General features: G+C 44.5%; 1 protein-coding gene across 1 annotated transcript in view; it reads left to right on the top strand.

Annotated features, from left to right (window-relative positions):
- dnajc10 (DnaJ (Hsp40) homolog, subfamily C, member 10) overlaps positions 1 to 22,921 on the top strand; it is a 181,438-nt gene that overhangs the window by 103,365 nt on the left and 55,152 nt on the right. The window contains exons 17-18 of the mRNA XM_083638422.1: positions 16,444 to 16,560; positions 16,996 to 17,097. Of these exons, the coding sequence (XP_083494548.1) occupies positions 16,444 to 16,560; positions 16,996 to 17,097 (219 nt within the window). The remainder of the gene's footprint in view (positions 1 to 16,443; positions 16,561 to 16,995; positions 17,098 to 22,921) is intronic.

Here is a 22,921-nt window from a genome sequence, read left to right as displayed (position 1 = left end):
GGGCAGGGTTTAAAGAATGGGAAAGAAAGGGTCTAATCATGTTGGGTCAAATGTTTGAAAGAGGGGTCCTGATGACCTTTGAACAACTTCAGCGCAGATATAACCTTCCACACAATGATTTTTTTAAATATTTACAAATAAGACTAGGGTTGGGTACCGTTCACATTTGAATCGATACCGGTACGGTACCGGTACCTGGAATTCGGTACGGTAGTGAGGTCTCCAGACCATAGTTCAAGCAGAAGGCCACTCACGCATAATCCGATCATCCCCTGACGACAGTCAAGTTCTAGCATAACGTGGTCAGTCAAAAGTCCTAGCATGACGTCTGCTATGACGTCAAACATGACGTCAGTTAATCCTCATATATATAGCAAGGGTTCTACGTCACCTCTCTCTCTCTGGCCGATCATAGCAGCAGCAGCTCACGGCAGCCCATCTCCCTTGAAGCCGGCCTCCGAAGCGTTGTTTTGCACCAGATCCGCAGACCGAATCAGCACCCACAAGCCTTCTCTACCCGTGGATATTCCCATTCCTGGCATGTCGAGTTCCGAGCCAGAGCAGCCCACGGACCGTGACGGCAGCTTAGACATCGGTCCCCTGTCCCGGACCGGCCACGGAGCGTACTTGCCTTCCGAGGTGTCTGACGAAGACGTTGGCGAAGCGACCGGACCACAGGCTGCCAGCATAGCCCCGACGAGAAGGCCCAGCGCGCGTTCCCGTGGCACGGGGCGCGCCACTGCGACGGCCCGTGGTAGGGGAGCAGAAGACGAAGCGCCGCGCCGTGGACGCCCAAGAACGCGTGCGAGCGTGCCGGAGGGAGAGGCCGCTCGGCGCGGATGTGCGAGAGGCCGCGGGCGAAGACCAGTAGAGGCAGCTGCCCCGAGAGCCGGGAGCCGCCGGGGAAATGCAGGCCGCGGGGCCGCCGCGAGACGCGTAACGTTACATGCAGTTAAGCAGAAAGTCGCACTCGGCAGTAAAACCCGCATCCATGTAACGTTAATCCATCGGGTGTCCTGTTCTCTCTGTCACGAAGACTATAATCCACCAAATCACATGACGTTTTGTCATCAAGTCTTTAATCCACCGTCACACTTCAGGACATCCTCTTAATCCAAAACAGAGTGTGAAAAGTAGTTGCCTCTCTCCTTTGTTGTTGTGTTCGTGAAACGGAGGTTTACCGTAACCAGAGACCTTTTATTGTAAAGATGCGACAGCACACAGCCAATCCGCCATTTTGGAGACTAAGCTTCTGCCCCAGCAAGGAGCCGTATTTCAGGCCAAAATGGCCGCAGCGCTGTTTTCAAAAAGGCACTATATACTCTTGCCTTCTCATTCTCAATTATCTTTGCTGTTACACGCAGCTGAGTTTGTTTATTTTCTACCTCTGGGTCCCCAGTGACCCCATGTGACTGATGTTGACTGATAAATTAAATTAGGAAGCTTCTGTGATGATGACAATGATAATTTCTTAACTTTAGCCGATCTGAGGGGGTTTTATTTGAACAACAATCTTAAAAAAAAAAAAAAAAAAAAAAAAAAAACTCCACTATCACCCCCCATATTAAGGCTGGGACCTGGGCCGGTGTAAACTCTACCACGACGGCAAGAACCACGCGGGCAGAACCTACCCCGCCTTCCTGGAGCCCGACGACACCTTCATAATACCAGACTCGCTGTTAGTCGTCTTGGACATGGACGAGGGGACGTTAGGTTTCATAGTGGACGGACATGACCTAGGGGTGGCGTTCGGAGGACTTAAGGGCAGGAAGGTGTACCCCGCAGTGAGCGCCGTGTGGGGACACTGCGAAATACGAATCCGGTACATAAACGGACTCGATCCGGATCCCCTCCCTCTGATGGACCTGTGCAGGCGCTCCGTGCGGGCGGCTCTAGGAAGGGACCGCCTGAGCGGAATCCACGGACTGCCCCTGCCCGCCTCTCTCAAGATCTACCCGCTCTACCAAGGACGGGGTTGACAACCACAGCACACCGAGCATACCCCGGAGGACCAGTCACCCGTGGACGCGAAAGGACCCATGAGGAAAGTATCAGTACTTCAGCATTTAAACGGGCAATCTACCAGTCCAGTAAAATCAATTCAATTTAAAAAAAAAAAAAAAACTTTATTAGTCCCGCAAAGGGCAATTTAAGGCATGAATACTGCAAAAAAAAAAAAAAAAAATTATTAGTCCCGCAAAGGGCAATTTAAGGCATGAATACTGCAAACAAGCTGTACTCTGTACACATCCAAAAACAATACAAAAAAAAACAAAAAAAAAAAACAAGACAAGACTGGGGGGATAGAGTCGGAGAAAGTCAGGGTAGTTGCGCCAAGGCAGCCAAGTAGGCCAAGCCGGGAAGCGCCAAGCTAAACTTTAATGTACCAAGATCGAAGGCCCGACCGAGGAGCGCCAGCCGCAAATAGCTGTAAGTCACTAAAAAGGTCGAAGGCCGGAAAAGTACAATCGCGAAGCGCCAAGGCGGCCAGGTAGGCCAAGCTGGGAAGCGCTATCGCGAGGTGCCCGACCGAGTTGGGAGCGCCAGCCGCAAATAGCTGTAAGTCGCTAAAAAAGGTCGAAGGCAGGAAAAACACGTACCAAGGCCCGACCGAGTTGGGAGCGCCAGCCGCAAATAGCTGTAAGTCGCTAAAAAGGTCGAAGGCCGGAAAAGTACAATCGCGAAGCGCCAAGGCGGCCAGGTAGGCCAAGCTGGGAAGCGCTATCGCGAGGTGCCCGACCGAGTTGGGAGCGCCAGCCGCAAATAGCTGTAAGTCGCAAAAAAGGTCGAAGGCCGGAAAAGTGCAATCAACTACTGGCGCCTGCAGATCTCAATTAACCTCCGGTAATCAGATCTTCCTTTTGGGGGATCTCCTAGCCTATGCAGGTGCCCTCCTCTGCCTCAAGAGCAGCGCCACTGGCCAATGGAGTCAAGCGCCAAAGCATTTGCCATGCATGCCGATTGCTAAATAAAGTTTGTCTAATCCTACCAACTGGCCTCTCCTGATTGAAGTGAGGTCTCCAGACCATAGTTCAAGCAGAAGGCCACTCACGCATAATCCGATCATCCCCTGACGACAGTCAAGTTCTAGCATAACGTGGTCAGTCAAAAGTCCTAGCATGACGTCTGCTATGACGTCAAACATGACGTCAGTTAATCCTCATATATATAGCAAGGGTTCTACGTCACCTCTCTCTCTCTGGCCGATCATAGCAGCAGCAGCTCACGGCAGCCCATCTCCCTTGAAGCCGGCCTCCGAAGCGTTGTTTTGCCCCACCCACCTCCCCAGTCCGCCACCAACGAGTCTTGACTCCTGATCCCCCACGGGGGGGGGGGATCTCCTAGCCTATGCAGGTGCCCTCCTCTGCCTCAAGAGCAGCGCCACTGGCCAATGGAGTCAAGCGCCAAAGCATTTGCCATGCATGCCGATTGCTAAATAAAGTTTGTCTAATCCTACCAACTGGCCTCTCCTGATTGAACCAAAAACGGTACCTTTTTCGATACTTTTTTGAGTAAAAAAAAAAAAAAAAAAAAAAATTGCAACAACAAAGATGTACAGTTGTAAAACAAATAAGTCCAAACTTCTCAATTTCAACATTGTTCTTTATTTAGATTTTTTTTTATTTAGCAGCAGCACCCAACAAAATAAAACCCCTCCCTCCCTCCCTCTTCCCTCCCAAACCAAGAGTTTACTTGTCGCAGCAAGGTAGTGACCGTGAGGTAATGGTCTTGTGCCACACTGCTCCATCCATCAGCGGTCACTGCAATATGGTCAACTGCCCTGAGTTCCTCCTTCACATTCTTCTTATCAACACGATACCAAGCTGGGATAAGTGTGTTTGTGAGAAGGTCTCTGGAGGGAGGGGAGTATTTTGGGTTCAGGGTCCCTGTCATCTCCCTATATATAGACAATAAAAATAACTATTGTTACTTAGCTTACTCTATGAATATCACACACACACACACATTATCACCCATTTATACATAAATAAATAATTTACCTGAACCATGGAGACTCCACCGTTGCGAAGGGCAACATGCCTTTTACAATGAAGGCAGTCACTGCCCTGTGGCACTCATTTACTTTCTGCCGGGGTAAAGCTGCTTTCTTCGCCAGGAGGGTGTCTCCTGTGCGACTCTCACACGGTGGCCTAGCAAAGAAAGCAAGAGTGTAACGTTGAATAACACATCTCACGGTGACACGAACTGAGGATAATAATAACGTTAGCAACGCTAGTTACGCTACTAAACATGCTAAGCTATAAGCTACAACTATCCAGCTAACGTTAGCTAATTAAATGACGTTACCTGATGTTGAAGAAGTCGACGCCTCACTTGCGACACTTGAAGTTTCGTCGTCGTCGTTGTCCGTTTCAGCTAACGAAGCAGAGGAGCTGCTTCAGAGTAGGTGCTTTGCTGCTGGTGGATGCAGCGTCCACACTCAGGCTATCGAACACTTTACAGTCTTCCGCATTTAAAAAGATTTTATGCTTGACCAAGTGTTTCCTCAAGTTAGAGGTGTTCCCCTGGCCAGCTTTGCACTTCGCATCGCAAATGTTACAGCGAGCGTTGTCTGAGTCTATCTTTGTGAAGTGTAGCCAGTGCCACACTTTGGACCGCAAGCGAGAGGCCATCTTCTTCTCTTCTGCTTGTTTTGGCAGTGACGTGCTGACGTAACCCACCCTCGTGTGTGTTGCCTTCAAGTTTGCGTCGGAATTTCTATCTTGCTCGCTGTCTTTGTATCACTGAGATGCGTTCAAGTACCGACATTTTTAAATTATAATAGAAAAAAAAAAAGTACCGAAATGAGGTACCGTTTCATGTCATGTGAACTGATACTCGGTAGTACCGCCCACTTTCGGTCGGTGCCTGTAAAAGTACCGAGTTCGGTACCCATCCCTAAATAAGACACTACCTCCAGAAACACAAAGAATGGGACAAATTATGTAATACACCATCACATTTAGAAGATTTAGAAGATTTAGATTTTTTCTGCTAACAATTGATGGGACTGTTAAAAAGAAAATCACCTCCTACATATATAAAATACTGCAAGGAGATTTAATGGATAATAGTCTGGACATTAAAAGAAAATGGAAACTGGAGATGGAATCTATAATTTCGGAAGAAGATTGGGAATTAGCATGTACAGAGGGACACAAAACAACTAGTAGTCCCATCTGGAAGGAATTTGAATGGAAGGTTAAGATGAGGTTTTTCAGGACTCCTCTCATCACGTCAAAGTTTGGTGGTACCTCAGACAGATGTTGGAGGGGTTGCGGCCTGATAGGAGAGCATTCACACATATTCTGGGACTGCCCAAAATTAGGGGATTATTGGCAGAACATACAAACAGAAATTAAGAACTGTCTAGGGATTCGATTACCCTTGGAACCATCTTACTATTTATTAGGAATAATACCAGAAGATATGGGAAACAATAACTTGAAACGAATACTTAGAGTCCTTCTGTTAACCGCTAAGAAAATGATCACAATCTCTTGGCTGAGACCGCAGCCCCCCACGATAATACAATGGAAGGAGAAGGTTAAAGATGTTTATCAGATGGAGGAAATAACTGCAAGGTTACAATTAAGGACAGATGCATTCTTGATGAGGTGGTCACCAATTCTTTTGTATTTTGTTTTGCCTAGAGTGTAGTGAACAACACCTGTAGTAGGCTATTAATTTTATTTCTTCTTTTGCTTTAATTTGCCTATTATCTTCTATAATTTTGAACTGATTGTCATGCTGTATGTCTTTTCTTTACATACGAAGAAAAGACAATAACAAACCCGGTCATCTGGGAATGGAGACTATGGACATTGAAAAGACAAGACTATATGGACTGCATTTCAATACACCCATACCTGTGATGTATATGAATGAATAAATGTATGATTGCACTTGAGAAAATAAATAAAAATAAGTAAAAAAAAAAAACGATTATTACGATTAATCACGATTTTCGATGCATCTTTTTCACCAAAAAGGATTTTTTTTAAGCAAGGTATATTTGTCAGTATCCATTAATTAAAGTAAACAAACAAATGTACCTCCATTATCTTCAGTTGCGACTGAAGTCCACGCATCACATGTTACAGCCACCCTGCATACTTTCTTCAGTGATTCCAGTTTCCAGTACTTCGGTTTTGGTCTCGTTTTACAGTTAAGGAACTGCTTTCCGGGCGAAATACCATATTTTTTGCAAATAAAGCAAAAAAAAAAATGCAATTTTTTTTTAAAGAAATCGATAATCGAACATTGTGAATCGATTTGAATCGTCACGTGACTCATCGCGATGCATCTAAAAAATGATTAATCGGCACACCCCTAACGCACAGGGTAAACAACAGACGAGCAGAGAAGTACAGAGTGGGGGGCTAGCACGAAGAGAAAGAAGCTGTTATTGAACCGGGTGGTTTTGGATGATATGTATAGTGCCTTCCAGAGGGAAGCAATAGGAAGAGGTGGTGGGCAGGGTCTCTGGTTATTTTAGCTGCATGGTTGGAGGTGCGTTTTCTTGACTGTTTATTTTTGGTGTGGCTGTCTGAGCTGTGAGAGATGATGTGAGGATGCTCTCTATGATGTCTTTGTAGAAGTGGACCAGCAGCTGTTTTTTGACATGATACTTTTTCAGTTGCCTGAGGAAGTACAGTCTTTGCTTGGCCTTTTTGATGGTATTTACTGTATATTCCATTTGAGAGTGTTGCTGATATAGGTGCTGCTGCTGAACTTGAAGGAGTCTGTCAGGGTTATGGGTTGGTCAGAGATCTGTAAGATGTGTGATCCATTGTAACCTGAAGTGAGTCTGAAGTAACTGATGGATTCTACATTACGATTACATTACATTACGACATTTGGCAGACGCTTTTATCCAAAGCGACTTACAATAACACATTTTTGTCAGCAATAGAGCAATCAACTATGCAACACAGTCTATGACAACTACAACTTCTGAAGGAACACTGGTACAAGTTTAGTTCAGGTTATTTTTTTTTATTTTTTTTAAGAGAGAAAGAAGTTGGATCAAAAAGGACCCAGATGGAGCCTGAAAAGGTGTGTCTTTAGTCTTTTCCGAAAGATCGGCAGTGATTCGGCCATCCTGACCGAAGGTGGAAGCTCGTTCCACCATTGAGGTGCCAGGGACGAGAAGAGTCGCGAATGAACGTGATGAGTGACTTTTGAGCCCCCGTAGTGGAGGAGGGGCAAGGCATCCTGCACTGGTGGAGGAGCGGAGGGAACGGTGAGAGATTTGGAGCCTGACCAGATTGTAAGTACAGGGGGGCTGTCTGGTGTACTGCCCTGTAGGCCAGAACCAGTGTTTTGAATTGAATGCGAGCCGAGATGGGAAGCCAGTGAAGGTCCCGGAAGAGGGGAGTGACATGTAGGGCTCATTATCGTTCAAAATTTTTCGATATCGATACCGTTTCGAAACTTTGATTTCGATACCGGTTCCTGAACGATACTTTTTTCGATACCAATTTTTAGTTAATCCATTTTAACAAAAATAAAACTGCATTACACATTGACAATTATGATACAAATCTTTAGTTTTTTTTTCAAGTTTTACAGCAGAAAAACATAAGACCTACTGTATTTAACATAACTTTAAGTTGTCTAAACTTATTGCTGTCGCTACAAAAAAATATTGGAGTACTACAAAGGAAAGAAATGTAAAACAAATAAATCAGGCAATAGTTTTCAGTGCAAAACGGACTTTGAGGCATGCAGCGATACGTGCCTCGATTTGGGTGTCTGAGGGGGGGAAAGAGAGGTAGAGCTGAGTGTCTTCAGCATACCAGTGATAAGAGAAGCCATGAGATGAGATCACATGGCCAAGAGATCTGATATAGAGAAGGAATAGCAAGGGGCCCAGGACTGAGCCCTGGGGCACACCTGTGCTAAGAGTACAGGATCTGGATAGGGATCCTCACCATAGAACCTGGTATGAGCGGTTAGAGAGATAGGAGGCAAACCAGGAGAGTGCAGATCCTGAGATGCCTAGATCAGAGAGAGTAGAGGGAAGAATCTGGTGATTCACTGTATCAAAAGCTGCAGACAAGTCAAGGAGGACAAGGATAGAGGAGAGGGATGAGGCCTTAGCAGTGTGTATGACCTCAGTCACTGAAAGGAGAGCCATCTCAGTAGAGTGAGAAGCCTTGAAGCCCGATTGTAGAGGATCCAGTAGGTCATTCTGGGAGAGATAGAGAGAAAGTTGTTCGGAAGTAGCCCGTTCAAAGGTTTTGGAAATGAATGAGAGAAGAGAGACAGGTCGGTAGTTCTGGATGGCAGTAGGGTCAAGGGAGGGTTTCTTAAGGAGGGCCTTGACTCTAGCAGTCTTTAGAGGAGCTGGCACAAGACCAGAGGATAGAGAGGAGTTGATAAGGGTAGTGAGGAAGGGAGATACAGTATATCAGTGGAGATGGATTCTACTCCAGATTGCCAGCATTGTTTATAAGCCTTTATACCATGTTCTGGGTGAATACTCGATTCTGATTGGCTGCAAGGTGTCCATTAATTTGTGATAATGTACAGTGATAATGTACACCTAGCTAAATGATCTGTTCACCGGTTATATCAATGCGCCAGGATCACGACAGAGCCGTTTGATCTCTATACCACCGTTAACGCTTAATATGGCACTTTTATAAGTTTAGAAAAGAAAATAGTCGGTCAAATTAACTATTTAGATCAGGGGCACTCAATTAAAATTCATAGAGGTCCAGTTAGAGAAAATGTCCTCAAGCGAAGGTCCGGAACATTGTAACGTACAGTAGCTTGCGTTATGATTCAGTGCCATTGAACTTAGGCTACTTCAATTGCAGTAGCCTAATGGTACAATGTCTGTATGTAGTCAACGACTGACTGTTAAATCAAAATAAACATCAACAATGTTTATTTTGATTTCATATTTAACTGGATTAATTATAAATAACTAGCCTACACTAATAATAAATACATGTTATTTTCTCATTTCAAGTAAAATAATGGCTGCATTTAAAAATAACATACAACAGAGTGCTTTGGGAAAATGCGCATCTTAAAAGTGTTTTAATTTGAGAAAGAAAATCTTCTTTTCTTCCCTTAACTCCACCTTTTCTCTTGAGAGAAGTGAGCTCCGTATCTATCTATCTATCTATCTGTCTCAGTGTCTGTCTCTATCTATCTATCTATCTGCCTGTCTGTCTGTCTGTCTGTCTGTCTGTCGATCGTTCGCAATACAAACGTCACATGCCGTTGGGCAGTGAATGTGTGAGTGTGCCCTCAGTCTGGATTTGAGTGTGTTTGCTCGTGTGGCGCTTTCACAGACAGGTTAGGATTGCATCGCACTTCACATGAGACATACTGCCTGGTTTTGAACTGCCCGTGAGAACAATGAATGAACATCTAAGAGTCTGCCTGCTCCGGATTAAAACGAAATCTTTGTTTTTGCGGTCTACTCGTTTCTTTTGAGCACGCCATGTGAATTGACTTATATCTCTCTCATATCTCCGTGTCACTGACAATCTCTCGCCTGCAGCACTGGAACCGACTGGAACGGAACAGGCAGAATCGAATCGGATATTTGATTGGCTGAGTAGCATCACGTGTGATGATTTACAGCGCATGCATTGGTCTATGCGCTTCCTGGCAGATTAAACCAGTACCGTAAAGGGTAGAAAAGCACGTGCCGGTTAAAAAATAAAAGCTTGGTGAAATGTAACAATTCTCAATAGTGATTTGTAGGTTATAGGGCTCGGTCCGGATAGGACGGCGTCTGGGTCCGGATGCGGACCGGAGTCCGGACTTTGGGGATCGCTGATTTAGATTAACCCTGTCCGCTCAGTTTATTAAAATAACGGCTATTTAGAAATCATCTGATTTTCGTTCTGGTCAGCTGACAGAAGCCAGGCTCTCAGCTGTCAACTGTCAAACCCTCTGTTTACAACTTGGAGCAAGCCAGCCACGCGAGAGCGCGTGCTGTCTGTATCAGTGATACAAATCAACAGCAACACACTGAGAGACTTCCTTGTACAAATCAACCTGGACGTCACCAACATTGAAAGCTTCAGAGGGTTTTCAGTCTCCTCCAGCCTCGCGCCACTTACGCGCATAAGACCCGCAGACGTTAACGTAATTCCCTGGAATGCGAGTTTAAACGAGCCAGTTACATGTCGTTGCATTCTTAGACATTGCCGTTTACTTCATTTTGTATGTTACATACAATTGGCCAAGTTATTACTAGTTAGTTTATGGGCTAGAAATTCTGCCGGGCAGCGGCCATTTTCTCCTATGAAAATCTCGAGCAGCAGAGGGGACTATTTTGTCTCCGCTTCTCAACTCATATCCCAGGTTATGAAAACTATGTACACTTGACACAATGCGCCACCACATTTTCGCAGCCGCGCTGGAACTATTATTAAGTAGGGGGTGCTGTAAGGAATGGAATCTCGAAGAAGCGTTGAAGAAAATTGTATGTTTTTTGGACTTTTATCCATATTTAGAAGAATATTTAATTTTAAATTAATATTAGGATTTATACTGTTGTGATGTCATTATTCAGTATCTTCTCCTTTTCTATTATTAGTATTAGTATTAGTATTAAATACTGAGTATCTCATGAAAAACTATTAATATTGCATCTTTTGTGTTAGCTCCGTCTCACAGCATTATAACATTGTAGTGCAGCAAGAAAGGAAAACTACTGTAAACATTTGAACCATATTTCTTGTTTAGAACCTATAGCTAGCAACATCACACATCTCCTGAAACACCATTTATAATGCATCTTTCTTGATTAGCTACATCACATCGCCATCTCCTGAAAAACATTAATATTGCACCTTTCTTGTGGCTACATCACAGCATCTACTGAAAAACATTTATAGTGGATCTGACTTGTTTAGTTCACTTTAGATTCACATCACATCTGAAAAACAACCAGTCGAGTGTAATAAGTAAATGAGGTTTAACCCATTGATACCTGATGCAGCATTTGCGTGTATATCCCTCATTTGTGTGTGTATCCCTTTAAGACCGCGAACCGCGTGACGCGGTTCACGGTCTTAAAGGGAAACACACGCAAATGCTGCATCAGGTATCAATGGGTTAATTGTAAAAAAAAAAGAAGCAGAAGCAGCACTAGCACTGCAGCAGGTGCTCCTGCAGAGCTGGAAGGTGGTGTTTAACTTATCAGAATCAGGAACCTTCAGGTAGGCTACAATTTCAGAGCATAAAGTGAAACACGTAGGCTATATGCTTATTGCTTTCACATTAATGTGCTTTATGGGATTATCAGTAGGACTGCACAATACAGTTTAAAGTGGAGATGAAGCAGTTTGATTTTATCATTTTTGTATTTGCATTTAACCTCAGACGAGACAAGACAGGACAGGACACTGCACTCTTCCTTAATTGAAGTTTGCTGTGAAGCTTTTGTACAGAGGCATGTTTTTGTTTTTACGTCTTCATATTATACTTGCAGTTATCTAGGCAATGTTGAATTCTATTAGTGAACAAATAGGTAACATGTAACATCACATTAGCATTATATTCACCAAATCTGGCTTCAAACGGCCAAAGTCCGCCCCTGCCTGTCGGTCCAACAACCTTGCATGGTGTTCGCTGATGATGAGCGGTTGGTTACGCTTCGGCCCAACCCCGCGTACCAGCCTAAGAATATCAATGCCCGCTTCAGGTCTATGTTTGTAGACCTGGCAGCTTTCTGTCCCCCTCCTTTCAGCTCGGAGGAGGAGCGGCGTTTAAGCGGCGTTTAAAGCAGCGATCCTGGCCTACGTGGGCAGGACACGCACGCTGCGCACCTGTAACCAGTTGCTGGTTTGCTTTGGGCCACGGGCCAAGCCGCACTTGTCGCACTGGATAGTGGAGGCCATTGCTTTGGCCTACTCTGCCGTGGGGAATGCTCCCCCGGAGGGTATTAAGGCCCACTCTACGTGAGGTGTCGCGACATCCTAGGCGTTATTGCGTGGTGTGTCAGTGGAGGACATGTGTGCGGCTGCCTCATGGTCTACTCACCACACTTTTGTCAGGTTCTATAGCCTTGATGTGGCCAGCGTGCCCTTTGCGCACGCTCTTTTGTCAGCCATGGGCGAGGGCCATGTACCCCGTTGTTCAAAACAAAGTAAAATGTAGGGGTTGTTCTACAACCCAGGTTTTCCGAGGGAGAACGAGGATTCTCACACACCCAGCCTTGCTGCCATCGTTCCGGAGCAGCGGGGTTGCTGGATGCTTGTGAGTGATACGTGTTGGCCAGAGCCGTATAATAGAAGAGTTCCGACATCTCCATTCACTCCAATGGACCAGTTTTTTTCCAGGAAGTAGAAAGTGGAACTCTTGAGTAAAAAAAGCAGCACTGTCGAGTTGCAGCAAAATAGACAGTTTGTGTTGTACTTTGAAAGGGTTTTTCATCCCTTGAATCAAATTGTACATTATCAGCTTTATTTTAGCATCCAAAAGTAGCGCGAGACCCATTCCTGGCTGTTCATTGGCTAATGAGTCTTGCATTTTGGTCCTCCGCTGACGCCACTCTCTCTCTAGAGGACACTAGTGTTGGCTACAGTCACGGGGGGCGGAGCGGGTCAAGGTCAAGGATACTTTATTTGTCACTTGCACAGAAATACAGTGTAAAACATGCAGTGAAATGCAATGGGACTTAGTCTCTGCAATGTGCCAGAAAAGGTAGATATCAATAAAAACAGTAAAAACAATAAAAGACACAGAACATGTAAGAGACATAAAGTGCTGATCGTAAAGTGCTATACGGTATCGTCATGTCCTGTCTTTAATTAAAAATAGAAATAAATATTTAAAAAATAAAAAAATAAATATTGTGTGGTCCTAATGCTGCTAGTCGCTAGCATTGAGCATGCGAACAGCCTGGGGGAAGAAGCTTCTCTTGAGCCTTTCGGTTTTTGCCTTCAGGCTACAAAGGCGTCTCCCTGACCTCAGCATGGTGAACAGGCCAAAGTTGGGATGCGTGGCGTCCTTCATTATTTTATGAGCTCTTGCTCTCACCCGCTTAGAATAGGTGTCATGCAGGGTGGGCAGAGACACTCTGGTGATACGCTCAGCTGAGCGCACCACCCTTTGTAGGGCTACCTGGTCCCTTTTAGTGCAGCTCCCATACCAGGCGGAGATGCACCCAGTGAGGACACTCTCGACGGCTGAGGAGTAGAAGGTCTTCAGGATGGATGGTGCGACCTTAAACTTCCTCAGCCGGCGGAGGAAGTATAGACGTTGTCTGTACTTCTTGAGCATATGCTCAGAGTGCAGACTCCAAGTGAGGTCCTCACTGAGGTACATGCCTAGGTACTTAAAACTGCTGACCCTCTCCACAGGCTCCCCACCGATGGTCAGTGGGGTGTACCCGCTGCCCTTCTTCCTTCTGAAGTCCACCACCATCTCTTTTGTTTTGCTGATCTTCAAGGACAGGTTATTGGACTGACACCATAGTGCCAGGTCTGATACCTGGTTCAGGTAAGCCTCCTCGTTATCGGAGATCAGACCTAGCACTACGGTGTCGTCAGCAAACTTAAGGACGGCGGTTGAACTGTCAGAGGCCACACAGTCATGTGTGTAGATGTTATAGAGCAGCGGGCTCAGGACTCTCCCCTGGGGGGCGCCTGTGTTGAGGGTCAGTGAACTAGAGGTGACGCCGCCGCCCACCCGCACAACCTGGGGGCAACCGGTGAGGAAGTCCAGCACCCAATTACATAATTGGGTGTTGAACCCTAGTGCCGTCATCTTAGCCACCAGGTTGAGGGGGACTATGGTATTGAATGCTGAACTGTAGTCGATGAACAGCATCCTCACATAGTTCCCCCTCCCCTTGTCCAGGTGGGTAAGGCAGGTGTGCAGAAGGTTGGTGATGGCATCATCTCTAGACCTATTTGTTCTATAAGCGAACTGGAGGGGGTCAAATTAACTCGGCAGGGTGGAGCAAATGTGGGGTTTTACTAGCCTCTCAAAACATTTCATGACCACTGAGGTCAGTGCCACTGGGCGGTAATCGTTCAGGCATGATGGACTATTGTTTTTTGGCACAGGGACTATGATGGACCGCTTAAGGCAAAGGGGGACGACAGCTTGAGCAAGAGACGTGTTAAAAATGTCTGTGTAAACAGGGGCTAGCTGGTTGGCACATGATTTTAGGACCCTCCCAGGAATCTGGTCAGGCCCCGCAGCTTTCCTCCCGTTTACCCCCTTGAACATCCTCCTCACATCACACTCCCTGATTGTGAAACGAGGCTCCCCATTTCTGACATTAGACGCGCCATCGGCTATTAAAGCCGTGGAGTTGTCGCCTTTCGTCTCAAACCTTGCGTAAAAAGTATTTAATTCCTCCGCAAGGGAGACTTTTATTTTGACAGTTTGTATTATCTCGTCGGTGAGTAGGGAGATATAACTCCCCACTACTTCCGTAAACTCACTGACGTCAGCGGAGGTCACGCGGAACATCTCCCAATCCGCGTACTCGAGAGCGTCCTGCAGCGTGGCTTCCGATTGGTCGGTCCAGCGCTTGACGTCTTTCGTCACCGGAGCGTCTCTCTGAATCCTCTGTTTATATTTTGGAAGTAGGAAGATGGCGACGTGGTCCGATTTACCAAAAGCTGGCATGGAAATAGCTTTATAGCTGTCCTTAAACGGCGTGTAGCAGTGATCCAAGATATTACCTCCTCGCGTGGGAAAGCGGATATGCTGTCTAAATTCCGGCAAGCCCCGGGAGAGGTTAGCCTGATTAAAATCCCCGAGGGCGATAAAGGCAGCTCCTGGATGGCGATGTTGATGTCTATTTATCACCTCCTGCAACTCGGCTACGGCGGTGTCTTTGTTGGCTTGTGGAGGGATATAGACAGCCGTAATGATTACCACTGAAAACTCACGGGGCAAGTAATGTGGGCGACACATGATGGACAAATGTTCCAGCTGGGGAGAACAGGCCCGGGAGAGAACGGTAACGTTCTTCGGGTCACACCACTTGTTGTTGATCATAAAACAAACACCTCCACCTTTGGATTTGCCGGATTCCTCCGTTCTGTCCATGCGAACGGTGTAGAAATGATCGGCCGGTGTGACGGAGTGATCCGGGACGGAGGGGGACAGCCAGGACTCAGTGAAGCAAAAGATGTTACAGTCTCTGATGTCCCTCTGAAAAGCAATCCTTGCTCTGATGTCATCCAACTTGTTTTCCAAGGACTGGACGTTAGCGAGCAGAATACTAGGCAAGGGTGGTCGGTTTGCCTTGCTCCTCAGTCTGTTTCGGATCCCCCCTCGTTTCCCACGGTGTTTCTTGGCCCATCTCCTGCTGTATGTCCCGCGGCCTACTTGTTTGTTGCCCCGGAGGATCTCAGCTGGAAACGCCCGTTTGGTCTCGATCGACACAGGATGCATGCGGGTGGCCAAAGCCAAAGCCAAGACGCCTTCAGGCATAATGGGTGATTTTATAGTGGTTAATTTTTGAAAACATTTACATTTTTATCCAGTGGGTTCGCTGTGAGAAGCAGCTTGTGTACAATAGTACATCGTGTGATAATCCTCATTCTCACTCGTAAAACCTGGGTTGTAGAACAACCCCTACGGTTTGGTGTGAGTTTTGGCAATATCGGCAATAGAGATTTGTGGTGCTCAAAGCACCCAAAAAAAGAAGAAAAACTCAACAGCGATGTGTCTTTCCAGAAATCATGACCTGGTTACCCAATATCACCCCCAGACCTTGTTGTGAGCAGTTTCTTGTAGCAACTATTTTCTTTCGACCAAACTACACCCATCTCACTGTGCTGCTCTGAAGAAAGCATGCATCTACGTTAGCATAGCTGCAATGTTAGCTTATCTGATCTGATCTTAGCTGTAACGTTAGCACGCTTCCTTCTGTGTGGTATGACATTTGGTGGGTGTAGTTTGGTCGAAAGAAAATAGTTCATAAACGTAATATTATTATTGTATTATTATTGTATTCATAAACTTCTTCATGTGATTTGCACTAGAGTGTTGGGGTAGTGTAGAGGTAAAAGCACTCTCCTACCACTGTGGACACCCGGGTTCAATTCCCGGCAGTGGTACTTGCGGCTTGGTCAGACATAATTGGCCATGTCTGTGAGTGGGAAGCCGGTGGGCTGTGTGTCGTGGTCACTGCACTAGTGCCTCCTCTGGTGCGCTGAAACTGTTACGTATGACCTGGAGAAGACATCTTGCGGATGACTGTGCGGTACTGTCCGGTGTCAACTCACTGTTCTTGAAAGGTCAAAGTGACCAATGTTATTTGCCTGTTCGGGGGAGGGAAACTGGGGGGAATAGTGTGATCCTCCCATGTGCTACGTCCGGCCAGTGAAACATATCGGAGGAAGCATGTGCTAGTCTACAGCTCTCCTCAGATCGGCAGAGGCGGTGGAGCAGGGGAAATTATATATAAACTTATTCTTCATGTGTTTTGCACGTGTGCAGTGGTGTCCTCCGTGCCGAGCTTTACTTCCTGAACTGAGGAAGGCTTCAATCCAGCTGGCTGGACAGATGAAGTTTGGTACTCTGGACTGTACCATTCACCAGGACCTCTGCTCAATGGTAAATATATATATCTGGACTGTACCATTCACCAGGACCTCTGCTCAATGGTAAATATATATATCTGGACTGTACCATTCAAAAGGACCTCTGCTCTATGGTAAATATGTGTATAGCTGGACTGCAGTGCAGACTTACAGGTTGCTGTTCAAATGAATAAGATATTCTACACCAGGGGTTTTCCAAGTCTGAGATTGTGGGCCTCCCCTCAGACAAAGTGCGGAAAAAGGCGCCCTCACCGATGCTTATGGGATCATGATGAGGTTATTTGACACTCCTACTTCCACTCACTAAGGCTCCCCTGAAACTGTTTAGAGCCCCCTTGTGGAAGCCTGCCTCCCACTTTGAAAATCTCTGTCCTACACCACTACTTTTATAATCAGCTCTTTTGTCTTTTGTCTGTCTGTCTGTCTGTCTTTTGCCTCTCTGTCTCAGTATAATATCCAGGCATATCCAACTACAGTTATATTCAACCGTTCGTCTGTTCATGAATATGAAGGACAACACTCGGCTGATGGAATCCTGGAGTTCATACAGGTAATGTATACATTACTTAATACTACATAGTAAACACTAATACTACATAGTAAAGACTGATAGTACATAGGAAACACTTACTACATTGTAAACACTAATACTACATAGTCAATACTAACAAACACTTGTACTACATAGGGATGGGCATCGAATTTCAAATTTTCGAATAATCGTAATTATCAAGGTCGACTTTTATTATTGAAAGTCGAAATTCGATTTTTATTTTTTTTTGTGAGTGAAATGTTGCATTGTCTCCCCTGATTCTAAGTATAGTCGAATCGCTTGGTTTGAGCAAGTAAAACAATTTTTATAAGCATTTTAAGCAAGGTTTATGGAAAAATGAATGGCGGATGAAATCCCATGAAGAGGGAGGGGGGTGACTTTGGCACCCCTTTGGCACTCAGACCTGAGCCTACTGAATATTTAATGAACCACTCATGATTGTCAAAACAGTTTTTTATTTTCGAAAATGTCAATGTCATGTAACATGTTCTTTACTTCAGTGGTGCAATGCTTGTTTGAGCTAAAAATCCACAGCAGAAGCTTTTTCTATTAACACATTCACTGCCAGCCGTTTTTTTTTTACTGTAGGTAGGTTCTGCCAGAGGTTTTTTTTGAGGATTCTGGCTCATCTTTCAAGACCCGAGGATTCTTTTCTGCTAAGATTTTGTGAACACACAATATCTCAAAAGAACTAATAGAATGTGTGCTTTCTCTGTCTAAAAGAGTTAGTTTGTAGAGTTAGTAGTTATGTAAGCATTAGCAGTTGAATACAGCATGGTTTCAGCGTCTGAAAAATTATTCTGAGATAAACGGCTTTTTGTGAAATTCGATAGAACAGTCACTTTAACCATTCATTTTTGGCATCAGTAAGACGTCAGACATCTAAACAATAGTTTTGAACAGTAATTTCCTCCATAACAGCAGGAAACACCCCTCTCCTTCAAACTCCTCCCTCCGTGTGTGTTCTTCTTGGCTGCAGCGGGCGTGTCACAAGCTCGTTTCTGTTGCTGCTGTAACCTCGCGTCACCAGGCTCACTGCTTCTGCTGTTGCTGCCTGTCTGCTGGCGGCCGCTGTGCAAGTCTGGATATGGGCTCGCTCGTTTCTTGGGGTTTGTGTTGAGAGCTTTGATGAAGCTTTTGCGATTCTGGTCTTATTTATGCTGCGTGTTTCAAAGTGTGTTCCACCCGTAATCTATTATGCAAATTTGCAATCCCGCACCGCCAGCAATCAGCGCGAAAACGAAAGCGTTTTCGCCAATCCATTTTCATGAGAATGGCTTCCTCACACTGCTTTTTGCTTGCCTTCCTCTAGTCTGGGAGAGCACTGTCGCCACTTAGTGGGTCGGTGGAATGGGTTGTACATGTTCGGTGGCTCCAATATTTATATAAGAGATGTAAAAGGGTTAGATGTACATCCCACGGTCAAAAAAAAAAAAAATCATTTTTTGGACGTATTAACACATTCACTGCCAACAACGTGTAAACACGTTTTCAGAATCCAGCTGTTGACTGCCAACAACGTGTTTACACGTTTTTGGCATCGATTTTTTTTTTTTGACGGTGGGTTGTGCATCTAACCCTTTTACATCTCTTATATAATTATTGGAGCCACCGAACGTTTACAACCCATTCCACCGACCCACTAAGTGGCAACAGTGCTCTCCTGAGTCCTGACTAGAGGAAGGCAAGCATTTTTTTAACTTGTCACGCCATTCTCACCCCAGCCATTCTCATGAAAATGGATGGGGGAAAACGCTTTCCTTTTCGCGCTGATTGCTGGCGATGCGGGATTGCAAATTTACATAATAGATTACAGGTGGAGGAACACACTTTGAAACACGCAGCATAAATATGACCAGAATCGCAAAAGCTTCTCTCAACCAAAACTCCAAGAAGCGAGCGAGTCCATCCCGACTTCCTCAAACAGCGGCCGTGCAGACAGGCACAGCAGCAGCAAAGCACTGAGACTGATGACAAGCTGACGGCCGCTGCAGCCAAGAAGAACGCCCACCTCTCGCTCTCTCCCTCTCTCTCTCTCTCTCTCGCTCTCTCTCTCTCCCTCCCTCCCTCTCTCTCTCTCTCTCTCTCTCCCTCTCCCCCTCTCACTAGGATTAAACCTAGTGCGTCTCCCTCCCGAGAGGGAGGGAGAGAGAGAGAGAGGGAGGGAGAGCGAGAGGGAGGGAGAGAGAGAGAGAGAGAGAGGGAGGGAGAGCGAGAGGGAGGGAGAGAGAGAGAGAGAGCGAGAGGGGGAGGGAGAGAGAGAGAGAGAGAGCCAAAAATGAATGGTTAAAGTGACTGTTCTATCCAATTTCACAAAAAGCCGTTTATCTCTGAATATTTTTTCTGATGCTAAAACCATGCTGTATTCAACTGCTAATGCTTACATAACTACTAACTCTACAAACTAACTCTTTTAGACAGAGAAAGTACACATTCTATTAGTACTTTTGAGATATTGTATGTTCACAAAGTCCAAGCTGAAACGAATCCTCGGCTCTTGTAAAATGAGCCATAATCCTCAAAAAACGGCTTGGCAGAAGCTACCTACAGCAAAAAAAAACGGCTGGCAGTCAATGTGTTAATACGTCATTGGCAGTCAACCGTTGGATTTTTTTTGACGGATTAATACGTCATTGGCAGTGAACGTGTTAATTAATAAAGCCTTAGACTTAGAATCAGGGGAGACAATGCAACATTTCACTCACCAAAAAAAAATATATATACATTTTTAATTTTTTTTACATTTTTTTTTTTTTTTTCCGAATTTCGATTAAAAGTCGACTTTGGCCAGCGAATTTCGAATATTGTTTTTGCTAGAAATGCCCATCCCTAGTACTACATAGTAAATACTAATATTATAGTAAAGACTAATACTGCACACAAATACTACATTATAAACACAAATACTACATGTCAAATACTAATACTACATAGTAAACACTAATAATACTAAGTAAATACTAATACTACCGGTATACCGAAATTTCAATACTTTTTCGATACTTTTTATTAAAAATGGTTCGGTATTGGAAGTTCCCAAAGTTCGGTACCATCACTTTAACTGGTCGTGGTTGTGCTTTTAAAATGAAGTTGCGGGATTCCTCGTCTAATTAACGTTACACGCGACGTAGGGCTGCTCGATTAATCAAATTTTAATCTAGATTACGATTTGGGCTGTCCACGATTATGAAAACAAGATAATCGACATCAAACGATTTTGCGGCTCTTGTCTCTCTCGTTCTGTCTTGTGTTGTAAATCAAGCGCTCCCCTTCCTTTGCTCGGCCCCTCCCCCAAAGCCCAAAACACACCAGCTCGAGTTGTGACTGTCGTGTGAAGAGCCACAGGCACGTTTCTCCTCCCCACTTATTTCACAGAAAGAGAGCCGCTGGTCGAGAAGAGAGGTGAAACAACGTATGTGGGGTGGAAACACTATGGTTTTGCCGAGTTTAAAGGTCCTTACACTGCGCATATCTTGCACTGTTTGTTCCAAGTCTGTGCCTGTGATTGACAGGTGGGTCAAAACTCACATCGCAATTCCGTGCTGTATATTCGCATCGCTCTTGATGTGTAACTGATGAGCGATGCGAATATACAGCACGGAATTGCGATGCAAGTTTTGACCCACCTGTCAAGATATGCGCGGTCGTGGCAGCACCCCGCAACACGACCTCTCCCTCTGTTTAATCACTTGAAATCCACTCACAAAGTGGTCTATGACCAAGAAATAACGCTAAATGAACAAAAAGACAAAGCCCCATCTAGTTACTCCTGCCACAACACAGTCATCGATTCAGGACATTCTTTACAATGCGACCGCATTGATATGATGCATGAATATGCATTCAACAGCTAACGATCTCACAGATAAACATTAACAATAGCCTATTATGAACCTAAACGTAAGTCGCTTTGGATAAAACCATCTGCCAAATGAGTAATTTAATGTAATGTAAACGAACGTTACTCAATAGCATTTGGTTAGATTTGAGGTTTAAGGACTACTATTACCAACATATTGAATGTAGATTAATAGTTGCAGTTGGTTGTGGCAGTTCACTGCAACATAGTAGGCCTACATATACTGTATATTTATTTTAGTTTTTATTTTATTTCTAAATCTTTGCACTTTTATAATTTATTTTCACTTATTTATTTATTTATTTATTTTCAATTATATCTCAAATCCAAAGACATCCAATGTTAAAAAGAAAAGCCAGTGTCAATGTTCAATAAATGCATGATGTTCTCAATGTCAATGAGTAATCGTGTTAAATAATCGTGATCTCAATATCAATCAAAATAATCGTGATTATGATTTTTGCCATAATCGAGCAGCCCTAACACGACGCAACAAATAAACAAACGCACATTTCCCAGTGTCTCTGCCATCACACTGGACATCAACACTAGCGGGAGACTTCCCCCCGCCAGCAAATAAACATGAATGTTATGCTTAACGAACATGAACATTTTACCGAGAGGGAGAGAGCTAAGCTAAGTAGCTAACAGTTGAGCTAAGTATAACTAGCGTATTAGCTAGCTGATCCGAAAAGCATGTAAACAGCAGTGAGATCAGTGAGAGAGTCGGTAAAAGGACGAGAGACCCGCGAGTGCTTGTGTAGAACCAGTGCACGTTGTGTACAGCAGGTAATGAGCCACTGTGATGAAGATTAAAGCGAGATTCACAGAGTTGAGAGCAGACAAACACTATCGCAGCTGCATCCTCTCCAGTCCAGTTTGCCTCCTGCACATGACGCCTTCAGGAGCCATTGGTAAAGCACGCGAGTGTGGTCTTTGAGTGACATCTCTGTAATGTGTCACAACAAAATAAATAACGTGGGTTACCCTATGTTATCGTGTGTTACTGGACAGATACACTACTAACTTTTCAGTCTGAGCCATTTTACATAGCCTATAGTGTGCTGTGCCAGTGCTGCAGTTCATATTTTTCTATTGTGTTTCTGTTTTCAATGAGACAGGCAAAGGACCTGTCTCAAACATTGACTGATATCACAGGATGTTGTGAAGAGTGCAATGTACATGGCTATATAATGTGTAAAGAGAAATATTGTATTAAGAGATACATAGAGATAGCCTACATCAGTGGTTTCCAAACTTTTTGTGCCCATGGCACGACAAAATCTCAAATCACACCTATATAGCTTAAGTCTATCGGTGCAAAATAGCCTCCATTACTCTTATCGCTCTAAATGTTTTTTTATTTACTAATGTCAAATAAAATTTGACAAAATATATTACTCTAGGAATTAATTTGAAACTTTGCAAAATTACTACATCAAAGCAGCAACACACCCAATTTTTGTATAGTTTTAGGCTATATTTGCAATTGCAATTAATGCAAAATCCCAAGGCACACCCAGGTACACCATTTGGGAACCACTGGCCTACATTGTGGCGTTGTTCTAACCCAGAGAGACCTTCAGTTAATATGGCGTTATTCTTCTAACACAGAAACATTCAGTTAGTTATTCTTCTAATACAGAAACATTCAGTGGTCATTCATTCTATCTAATATGGTGGTCTTCTAACACCAGAGAGACACATTTCAAAAGGTGTCCTGTGACTGTTAAGGGTGTTACTAAACCTTGAATTTGTGAGTGTGATCAACCTTGTGTTCATTCTGTTTCTTATCCATTAGGTATCGAGTATCGTATCTGTATCCAGTATTCGTGATACTAAACTTGGTATCGGTATCGAAGTCAAAATGTTGATATCGTGACAACCCTAATACTACCTTGTAAACCCTCATACTACACAGTAAATACTAATACTACATAGTACTACGGCTGAGCCAAAAAC

This window comes from Poromitra crassiceps (assembly GCF_964638095.1).
Source record: "Poromitra crassiceps genome assembly, chromosome: 6".
NCBI classification, from domain to species: Eukaryota; Metazoa; Chordata; class Actinopteri; order Beryciformes; family Melamphaidae; genus Poromitra; species Poromitra crassiceps.
This window is presented reverse-complemented; position numbering and strand designations above follow the sequence as displayed.